This window comes from Mastigoproctus giganteus, chromosome 11 (genome assembly GCF_048544385.1).
Source record: "Mastigoproctus giganteus isolate SK-2022 chromosome 11, ASM4854438v1, whole genome shotgun sequence".
In the NCBI taxonomy this organism is placed as follows: Eukaryota; Metazoa; Arthropoda; class Arachnida; order Uropygi; family Thelyphonidae; genus Mastigoproctus; species Mastigoproctus giganteus.
This window is the reverse complement of record NC_143585.1, coordinates 80298898-80310758: the sequence shown is the minus strand read 5'-3', so window position 1 is coordinate 80310758 and position 11861 is coordinate 80298898. Positions and strand designations below refer to the sequence as shown.

The 11861-nt window shown below is 33.6% G+C and overlaps 1 protein-coding gene across 1 annotated transcript; it reads left to right on the top strand.

Moving 5' to 3' along the window:
- Positions 1 to 9305: 9305 nt before the first annotated feature.
- On the top strand, positions 9306 to 11117 carry LOC150078183 (protein BTG2-like). Its single transcript, XM_090385007.1, has one exon. It carries the CDS (start codon positions 9679 to 9681, stop codon positions 10243 to 10245), a length of 567 nt encoding a protein of 188 aa, XP_090241133.1. The 5' UTR covers positions 9306 to 9678; the 3' UTR covers positions 10246 to 11117.
- Positions 11118 to 11861: the final 744 nt, after the last annotated feature.

The following is an 11861-nucleotide window of genomic DNA, read 5'->3' as shown; positions in this document are numbered from 1 at the left end:
GCTGATGTAGAAAACAATCATCCAATAAATCCACAAAAGCCTTGCTAGTGTGTGAGTGACCAACCCACAAATTCCAGTCAATATCTGGGAAATTAAAATCCCCCATTATAAGACTCTGATTTACTGGGCCACTCTATTTCCCTGTACAGTTCCTTATTATACTCATCAGAGTCATTAGGCCTATAGCACACTCCTACTCTCAATTTTGATCTCCCAGTGCTTATGTCACACCAAAACAGGCTTATGTATCACCTGATAATTTATATGCATCCCATGCATATTTCTTCTCTGCCACAAGTCTCATCACTTTATTTGATATTTATTTAGATCTAAAGCCTTGAACAGTATTTCTTATTTGGTATGAAAAGCCTAGTAGTTTCTACGATTACTTCCCTGAATTCTTCCCATTTAGAATTTGCTTTTGGTAACATCATCAGTTGGTTCCACTGCATAGAATTTAAAAACTGTCTGAGACCACTGTAGTCACTTATGAAAGCAGAAGCCTTTCCCTTTATCCAGTACAGTAGTTATATCTTTAATTAAATTGCACATTAATACACTATGATCGCTGCTATCCATCAGGGCTTTTACCCATACATTCTTAATGCTTAAAGAACAGGGGCATTCCTATGGTATGTGATGCCCAGGTGAAAATTGAAATTTGCTACCTCCCTTTAAAATTTTCTTCATATGTGTATGTAAGTGTCAGGCGTCCCTTGAACGTTGGTGCCTGGGCACAGTGCACCCTCGGAATGGCCCTCCCCTGTTGAAGAATCACTGCTAATAACCAGATTAAGAGTATTGCTTCCTGTTGTTGCCTCCCTAACATGCTGCTAATGTATGATAGATATTATGTTCATAAATGAATGCCAATCATTGATCTATGAACATAATTATATTAATTTAGTAGGTCTGTATTCAAATGAGTATCCTACTGAGTACATATCTGATGAAAAACAAAACTTGTCAGAAATCTGCAAAAAAAAAAATTCCTGTAAAATCAAAGGACAGACTTTTCATAACAATGAGTTGCCTGGTAAACAGCAGTGTTAATATTATTTATAATGTTTGAATTTGCACTTAATGTACTGTCACACTATGTATAAAGTTTCATTTTTATTTTAATAATCAAACTAGGACATAAAAAGTTGATAAATACTATCTGTGTTACACACACACACACACACACACACACACACACACACACACACTGAATGTTTACTGTTCATTACAAATAAAAGTACCAATTGTTTGCAAAACCTATCACTATTACCTGTTGCTCAAAGATAAGTAAATGTCACTGCTACAACTTTTAGAGATAAGCTTAGCAACCACTACTCATCTAGAAGAAATGTGATAAATCCAAATCAGCCAGTGCATATATTTAGCTTTAATGTAATCTCATTCTCAAAATTCATTCCAACTGCCCTGGAATTGCCACAATACCTACCTAGAGTTAAGTTCTCAATACTAACTAGCTTTGGAAAACATGTGTAAATCTGTGTAAAGTAGAACTTTTTGTGAACAAAAAACATAACCCTACCGGAGAAATCAGTGATGCAGGCTGAGGCTGACTAACATTACACTATATGAAAAAAAGCTATGAAAAAACAGTCTCTCAACTAGTAAATGTAACTGAGACCATGGTGCCTCATAATATTACAAACATTTTCCATACAGTAAATTAAAATAAGAAATATTTAACATGATTATTATATAGCTTATGTTGAATAAAATGAGATTAAAGTTTAATCTGGAAGGTACAGGTTTTTTTTAAAATGGTGAGTTAAGGAGTGTTAAGCAATAATACCTACCCAGCATCCTGAAGGACATATAGGTTCTTTTAGTTATTTTTCTATATATAAGATGTTAAGTTTCCTGTGAAGAGTAAAGAGCACAAATCATCTCTTAATGCAAGATTTCAAAAAAATAAAAAATAAAAAAAACCGAACACAGTAAAAATTGCAGGAAATTTTTTAAAAAAAAAAGTACAGTTTTGAATTTAACATGAAACAAAAGTTCTACACTACATTAATTCATAACCTGAATACCAAATTAATAAATTTGGTGTCAGCAGATGTACTGGAGTAACCAAAAATTTAGAGTGGGGTCTGCACAACAAAAAGCATTCATAATAAACAATAAATTTTCTTATGAATGGTAATACAATTTATAAAACAATTAATTTTTGTTTTAGGTTTAGGGGGATGTATATGCATAACCTTACAATCTCAGTGACTGCACTACTGAGCACATAAATATTCCTTTATACCCTGAACAGTAAAGGCCAAGAAGTTACATCTTCTTTATTAGATCTGATTTACCACTGCTACAGCCAGCATTGGTCCTCAGCAAATACAGTAGGCAAAAATTAACCAGAGTTCCAAATGAAAAGGCTCAAATCCCAAAAAAGCTTTCCCCTCCAGTCCCAACAAGGTGAACCAGGTATTCCCAACATTAATTATTGTACTTGGACCCCACAAACTCTAGGACTAGCACTTTTGTGGACTTTTGCCATGCACTTTTTGTGACCACACACAGGCTATACCTTGCAATGAAGAAAAATAATAAATAGTAAACTTAGGGTTAGTTATGGGGCAGAGGAGAACTCAAAAACATGTATAACACACAAAGAAAGTTAGTCATGTTAATCTATCATTAATAAAAATGTTGAGAAATGGATTTCCAAATAATATATACTAAAAAGCTATGCATATTTAATTTTCCCAAGAAATGCAGTACATGCTCTGCAAATGGCTTGATAACATAAATGAGATCACAGAGATACTACTGATTAAACTATTCAATCAGCAGCTTTGTTCAACTCGCCATGCACTGACTGCTTCCAACTTCTGCATTCAGATAAATCATTCATGGTCAACACTACTAGTAACCTTTATAAACATCCCTCATTGTTAATGTTGTTCTGCTCACCAAAATTAAGTACTGGTGCAAGAAATTTCCCTGGAGAATCGTTTTTGCTCCTTTCAATCATCTGAAGTTTGTGTTTCATTAAAATCAAATTTGTTTATGCTTTAATTCTGTTCACAATCAGGCAATAAAGATGCACACAGTAATAAAGGTTAAATATACAAAACGTAGAAAACAAAATATAAAATTAGTGGAAACACAACAGTGAAAACTACAATGAAACAGAAGTTTGTTAGATTCCCAAATCAAGTAAAGTAATCCTCTAATGACTCATCTATCATAGATAACTGATAGTTGAACTATGATTACCAGCATTAGCTTTAAGAAATAAATGTAGAGGACATTTTTAGAAATCCTTATTTTACGTTTCGTTACCAGATAATTGGGAGAATGATGAGGATATGGTTAGTTATTTGGTACTTCAAACTGTCAGAGTAAGATCTTATTTAAAGAATAACAAATTTAAAAGAAAAGTGAAGAATTAATTATAAAGAACTTGCATGTTTACATTCCTACTTTATTTCACTAACAACATATAAAGCTTCAGAAGACTTGCCAATCCTCAGTGATTTAACACTTGTCAAATATGTATTTTATTTCTCATTTAATGGAAATAAAAACATCCATTTCCAGCTTTAAAACTATCACATATAGATTTCTTTTCATAATAAAATGCATTTCTGAACATGACTACTTCAATATAGTACTTTCAGAATTAGATTAAAAAAAAAAAAAAAAACACCACACAAAAAAAGTCATTATTAAAATAATTTACAAAAATCTTTTTGACAGTCTTAAAATGGCCAGAGTTTTTTTTTTTACATCTGTATGTAAATGATTAAATATAATGCATGAAGATACTGAATCACTAAGAAATAGCAAAAAAAAATTCAAATCTGGTTGATATTAGTACTTGACTGCAGAAATAAGTTAATACCATTAAGAATATGCTTACACAGTGTAGGATACAGACTTAATAAAACATAGTATAAATTATATTATTGCAGAAACCTATGCACAGTTCCAAAGGTAAAATAAATATCTAATTGAAAAGCCATTTGAGTCACTTCCAAACACATTTCAGGAATATTACTGTTCTGTAATATTCTTTATTACAGAAAAGTAATATATTTAATAATTTACATACATTTAATAATTCCAAAAATCCATTTAATATTTGAATTTTATACACATTTATTACATGTGAAAACATATGCCGATAAACGTTTCCTACTCATATCATCAGGGAGGAATTTTATAGTGTATGCATGATAGAATTTATTTACAACTATGTATACAGTAATAGTACACGATGACAGTAATTTTTTTATTTTATTTACAACAATTTCAGGTTTAAAAAAATTAAAAGACACAGACAAAACTCAATTTTTACTATGCCATACACACTGCCAAGTGGAAATTAATTATAAACTGCAAAAACACCATTAAGTTGAAAAATTTCAGTTAAATAAACCAGAGTTGTTCTATAACAATCACATGTATGTACCTCCATTTTTCGAAATAACTACTGTAATCTCATCTTACTGGCTTTGACCAAACACACAAGAAGAAATTGGTGACTTCCCAAAGTAAAAAAAGATCACTGTTCACTTGTGTAAATATCTTATCACAAACAATTCTGCAGTTTAACTCCCAAAATTGAAACACTAAGGCAAAGATTTCTGAACAGATGTATATTTCTACATATCAAAGTCACCTACTGAAAATATGAACCTTTAAAATAACCAAACTACCACTATTTCAAAAATTATGAAATTTTTAAATGTTGCTTATTGGAATTTACTAAAATATAATGTTAAAAAATTATATATATAAAAACTGAATTCATTACTCATTGTGTATTGTTAATTGAAATTCCTACAGAAAATCTGATCACTGTTTATGCAGACCGGCTCACATATACACATTACAAATTTCCAGCACACTCAGTCAGAGCATAACTGAATATTAATGTCAATAAATTTAAAAACTGGAAGTAAATAACACTGCTATCATATTTTTATTTCAATTTTAACTTGCATAATGTATCCTTCCTCCCACTAACTAATTATAAATAATCCAGAACTAAACTAAACATGATTTATATAAAAAAAAGTCTGAAACATTTACAAAAGTCAATAATATCATTAATATTATTAGTAGCAACTACATAAGCAAACAGCTCAGCATACCATTTTAACTGCTTTTGACCCTTTTTTTCTTGCATTATATATAACCAGTGCTTGAGGTTGGGTCAGAATATTCCAGTTGAAAAACTTCTAGGTTTTCCAAAATGTTAAGGTGGCAATTATGTCATATTGTCAATTATATGTGGTTTGGCACAATTATAATTAGCTATGCTGTCCAAATGTCAGAACAAAACTAGTGTATAATGTTAGAATGGATTGGTAAACTTTCAACAAAAAATACATTTTTAATCTTGTTTTCATTGCCAAATATTAAAATTCCAGTTTTTAATATTTGTAGTATATACAATAAATAAAGGAACAAAAGTAAAGGAACACTGAAAATACTTCTAAAAAATAAATTTTTGTTATTTTTTTTTACTATGACATTTGTGTGTGTGTTATTGGGTGGGGGGGGGGTTTCTGTACTGCCTTTTTTTTTTGACAATTTTAGGCCAAACTACTGTAACATATTTATGCTAAATGTATACTGTATTAGTGTATATACAATACACTATTACCGTTCCTAATGATGAATACTGCTGTACTTCAGTTGCAGCACATCCATTTTTGCCACTGATTTAATGCACTCTATAAATATTAAAAATTGATTAAATTTGGTTATCTTGATAAACTTGGTCTTTGCATTGATATTTTATTACATCAGCCATGTCCATATTTTAAACTTAGTGGGTAATACACTAACAGTCTTTAAGATGAAAAGAAATCTAGGGGACTGTAATACAGTCTGACATGCAATTCTCTCAGCAGTGTAGTAAGGCTGCTATGACAGCTCACAGGAGTCTATTAATGATATACACAGGAATTTTTCCAATATAAACACAGAGGTAAGTTATCACATTATACAAATGAGTTGTCGCACAACTTCTTGAATAGCATATACATGTATGGAAACCATATTTCAAGAAAAATAGTGATGACCTGTTTTGAAGGAATACAAAGGAAAGCAACAAGATTAGCTGTAGATGCAGAGGGAGATTCATACAGGAATTGACTAGTTCTGCAAGCTACAAAGTTTGTACATCAGATATCTGCATGGAGATCTGCATACTTAAAAGGTTAAGGAAACTTTACAGAGACACATTTTCCCTTTCTAAGGTGATTTACACAATGGGACAAAAGTTCAAATTAAAGAAAGATGATGTAGATTTGATGCAAGAAATTTGCATTTAGTCAGCCAGTAACTACTTATTCGATAAGTTACCCCCCAGGTCCTACAGAACTTGTGTAGATTTAAAGAAAGATTAGATGAATTATGAAATTATCGACTTTTTTTTTTTTTGACAGCCCTACATGCCATCATTCTAATACTGTTACCAAAAGTACTGGGACACTGAAAAGAGACAATAGTTGCCAATTCATATATTAAAATAGTGTAGGAGAATCTCCCCCCCCCCTCCCATACACACTTTAATTTGCCTAAAACAGATTGAGCATGTAGGCTTTGCAAAACGCTTTCCATAAATTAATGATGCACATCTATAGGCACATATCCTAAATCAGTGGAAAATGAAAACATTTATACATTCATAGTTGCTGGACCACCAAAGATGAACTCTCAAAGATCATACTATTTCATCCCAGATGGGTTCTACTTAGATTCCCCCAAACAAAGCTTTGCAATGGAAACATTGTCCTTCTTAACATGTAAGGTTCCATATACCACAGAACTTTATTTACATTTTGACATGATAATAACCACAGATGTCACAATATCACTTACAAAAACCATTAATCCAACACCACATTATGAAAAGCACACAAATTAGACTACAATCATCATGTTTCATAGTTAGGATGTTCTCTTTTTGAACATGTTCACATTAGCACTACATTAAGTTCTTCAAATTGACCAAAACAATGTGTGTGTATATATATATATATATATATCAAATTTTTACTGACTCTCTCCCTCCTTTTAACTCCACCATTCACAAGCTTGGACAAATGTGTGCCATATAAATTTTCTCATTTTTTCAATATAAAAAAATTTGGACATTTTTAAACCTACTGGAGTACCTCTTCTCACTCCCACAGCTCCTGCTGTCTGAGAATTACTGGTACAACACCTATATATATGCTATATAGAGATATCACTCCAGAGAATCCTTTTTTCATTGCTATGTGTAACACCAATGCTGTACAGTAAATTAAGTTGAAAAGTTTATGGGTGACAGCTCATCTATGGATGCACTACTCTATACAATATATGCAGCACCTGCAACTGCTCCGTACATTCATGGACAGATCCTTAGCAAATATAGGAGTAATTTTTTCAGGCAACACAAAACTACAAATCCTCTTGAATTCTCTTATAAAATAAAGTCTCACTAACTGATGCTCATTTTAACATTATCAACTACTTTTCACTTGCGTAAAATGTTCTAGACTGAGGTCTTTTAAATGCTGAGAAACTCCAAAATCCAGATGTCGTGAAAATGAAGGCACCACCTATTCCCATTATAATTCACTTCATGATATGCTGATTGTAAATGACACACCTACCTTCCGAAACTTAATTATACTTTGTTTCTGCCACACTACTTCTACAATATTTGCATAAAATGTGCTTATTCATCGGCATTTCAATATTGTTGTTAGCATGGTGTATTTACACAATTAGAAAGAAACGTAAAGGAGTATAACAGTAATAAACGTGTATGCATATACACGTTTATTACTGTTTCGTCAAACCACGTTAAATATATTCATTCTGTTTTTATATAAACCAATTTTTGAAGTACTTGTAAGTAATGTAATGTAAAGGAAATGTTACAAAGTAATACCTACTTGTGAAATGAAATAATTCATTCATCTGAAAAATAGATAAGATGTACTATATATCATTTAAAAAAATAATTCATTTTTGTCCGAAGTTTCAAAGCAAATTTTTATTAGATCGATTTGTAGCTCAATAAAAATTACGTGTATTGTGCTCAAGACAAAGGAAGCATCTGTTCTACAGCCTTTTCTGGTCTTAAAATATGTTTAGGAAAAAAAAAAACACGTTTCATCACGAAATATGAATTCGCACCGAAAGTAGTAGTTTGGGGGAAATGAAACGAAAGGTGCCGCCGCCACAAGAAACAAATAAGCCTGAAGTGCCGTGAATGACACGTCAAAATTCCAGTAGACGAAGTACAAGCGCTCCTAGTTAGGTTCTAAGCATTCTAACAATCAAAATCATGGAAAAGTTTTTCTCTTGAAATGATTAATTAGGGCATTCTCATATAAGACTATTAATATTACTATTATCCGAATATTAGTTGGTGTTTAGAGTACAACAAAATGAATGATACCCATAACAGCTGAACGCGAAACTCCATTCAAAAAATATCCTAAAGGAAAATCTGATTTATTTAAAAACATTAAAATAAAGTATAATGGTAATATTTAAAAATGTGTACGTGCCTTCGTCAAACTACGTTAAATACTGTTTTCATATAAACTTATTTCTGCAGTACTGTACTTGTAAGTTTGCTTTTCGCAAAGGAACTGAACACATACTGAAAAACAGAAAAAGGAATTAGAATTCAACAAGCGCTAGGAAACGCAGAATTAAATTCAATATTCGAAGACTATCAGGGAAATACGAGTCTGAAATAACTATACCACCGGACATCAAAGTACACAGTTTTACCAAATGTTTAGTATAAAACTAAACTACTTCCAAACGGTAAACAATCTGACTGTACCATACGTATAGAATACGAGTACATTATTTGTCTCTTCATTTCTTGGAATAAGTCTAAAAATGATACGTGTTTACTACTTCTCTCTTCTTTTCCAGTTTATATAGCAGCAGTCAAAAACATACTATACGTGTATTTACTTAACTACGTCTTAATTAAATATCATTGTTGTACATGTTTAAAAAATTCAAAATGAATTGATCGTTTAAAAGCCACACTGCTCATCAAACTACAACAGGCCCCAGCATAACTGTGCGTCAGCATTTTGGAGTTCCTTTTGCTCTGCGTATCGTGTAGCCTCTACTCAGGGTAGCTATAAATATTAGCGAATAGCAATGAGATCCTGTTTATAACTCTCAACAGAGGAAGCGCCTCTTGAATCCTGATTGGTCCATTTTGACGTCAGCTGTGGCAATTCCTATCACTGACGTCACGCGTATGAGAGCGAGAGAGAGAAGAGGAATAAAAACACTAAACAGTCGATGTTAGTAGTGACAGATATACGAAACGTAGTGTGCGAAGTGCCACGTCGGCGGGCGACGCCGTAGTTTGCCAAACTTTGCCGTCCAGCGTGCGGGGAAAAGGAAAGGATTGAACATAGAACGACATTAGATGGGATTGTAATACTGTCTGTGATTTAGTGAGCTTCCTGTGACTTATAAGCCAAAGAATCGTTTGTTTTCTTGACGTAGAAACAAAGGAGTCTGCTCAGGGTGTAGCCAAAAGTCGCCATATTGTCTCGGCTGTTTCAGGACACGACCACGTATCGCCTTCAGCTATCCCACCGTATTAAAGCTGGCAAGTCAAAACGTATTCAAGCTGTCGGAAATACGACGAACTCGTACACAATGAGACTGGAAATAAAGAGTGCTTCTCAATTCCTTGCTAATCTTCTAAGGATCGGCAACGGTAATACCTTAAATAATCAACAACTTGAACTGTTTTCTACGAAGCTTGAGGAAATGCTCAGGCACCATTACCAACAACACTGGTTTCCTGAAAAACCATGTAAAGGCTCAGGCTACCGTTGCCTTAGAATTAACCATAAAATGGATCCCATCATCGCCAAAGCTGGGATGGCGTGCGGGTTAGATGAGGCTAGTCTTCGGCAGATGTTTCCCAACGAATTAACCCTGTGGATTGACCCTAGAGAAGTGTCGTATAGGATCGGTGAGAATGGAAGTATCTGTGTGCTCTACGATGGCTCTAAGTCGTCTTCGTCGTCAACGGACTGTTGGGAGAAAGTGAGCAATCCTTCTACCAACGGAAATGTCGCGAGCCCGCCGACTTATGAAAGGTACCCCAGGCCCCCTACCTGTAAGGAGAGTATGCGAGGTACTAATGGTTGGGACTCTTTCGTGATGGACCCCCGGAATATGAATTTCGAGAAGTTGGCCGCATACGTTTCCAGCTAGGTAGATAATCTGCCAAGTTCAAACTCCCAGGTCTCCTGGGAGAGTCCTATGTGTGATCTCGACAGTGTATTATATCGATACAGCCAAATTCGGATACGGTTAGGCCTAACTCACTCAAAATCGTTGGAAAAGTCGCATCTCAAGTACAATTACAGCATTTAGGGACCACCCAGTTGAACATTCATCTGTTTTCATAGGACTGCCCTTTTTACGGAAACCGACCCGGAATGGATACCACTTAGCAGGATTTCTCGTGGCCAGTGGATTTTTGACATCGGAGCACAAGGATGGAGTTTGCATCTCGCCTGAAGTGGGTTGATCTTATTGAACTGTGATTTATTTTTAGTTCTCATCCTACAATACCTCTACTCAGTATACCTTCTTCAGTGTGTATATGGATTCTAGACCTTAGCAGCTTCATATGTGCCCCGCAAAATCATCCCCTGTATGCCAACTTTTCGAAGGTGATTTTATCTTTCCATTGATTTGTCTATCTGCCATTAGCTTGTAACTTAGTCAGTTTTTGCACAGTTTTTTTTTTTTTTTAATCTTTTCGTTCGCAAAAAAATTGTTGTAAAGCCTTGTGTACAAAGGAAAAAAATATTAATCCCAGTGTTTTTTGTATTGCATGCTCAGAATGGGCTTATAAAAAATCTGTAACTAGTTTTTAAATTCATTTTCAATTTGGCTTTGATTTCGTTGTTGATATTTGCTTGTAATTTTTAAAGGACCGATTTAGGCCTAATGTTTCCTCCGGAGGTGGCAGTGCTGTACAATTCTTCCTGTACAAATTCTGTATAAAGCTATTTTTTTTTCTGTACAGTGACAATAGGAGGTTTTGTACAGTGAAATAAAATGTGTATTGAGCATTATTTTAGCTTTTTTGCCTCCTTATTTTTGTTTTGTTTTCATTGTTCAACTTGAGTATCTATAAAAATGCAAGTTGTTCAATCATAGCATAGTGGAATATATTTTATTGCAGATCTGCCATAACGAATACTCATCGTGCAAGTAAAGTTTTGACAATGACCATTTAAAAATAGCTTTCACAAACGAGATGGCTGTACTTTATGTGCATATTGCAGGTGTTCTCGATTCATTGCAATCAACCTAAGATCAATGTATAAATAGCGATATAACCTTAAAATTGCTATCTATCGCGAACTTTTAAATATCCACTTAAGTGCGGCATTGCAAGGAGAGCTATTGGGTAGTAATGGATAAAGTATCAATATACGAATTTTGGGATGGGGTGCGGTTACATGATGGTGGCATATCTACTATTTGGATATGGTAGGAACTTGATCAAAATCCTCCTAGGTAAATGAGTTGTGACATACCCCATTGGATTTAATATATATGTTGTGTATAACTCATTTATAATTACCAAGAAAGCTTTCGCAAAGCGAAAACTGTAAATCACCAACTACTATACATTGCGAGACTGAGACAGAGAGAAAGAAACGCTACGCTACCATATGTTTATCGAGATGCGATAGAATTAAGTATTCTTTTGTTTTTTTATTAAAAACTGTTACAGAACAGGAGTGTATTACAACAGTATTAGAGCGGCGAAAATATTTTCACCAAGCCTCTAAATATAAAGCGATCGAAGT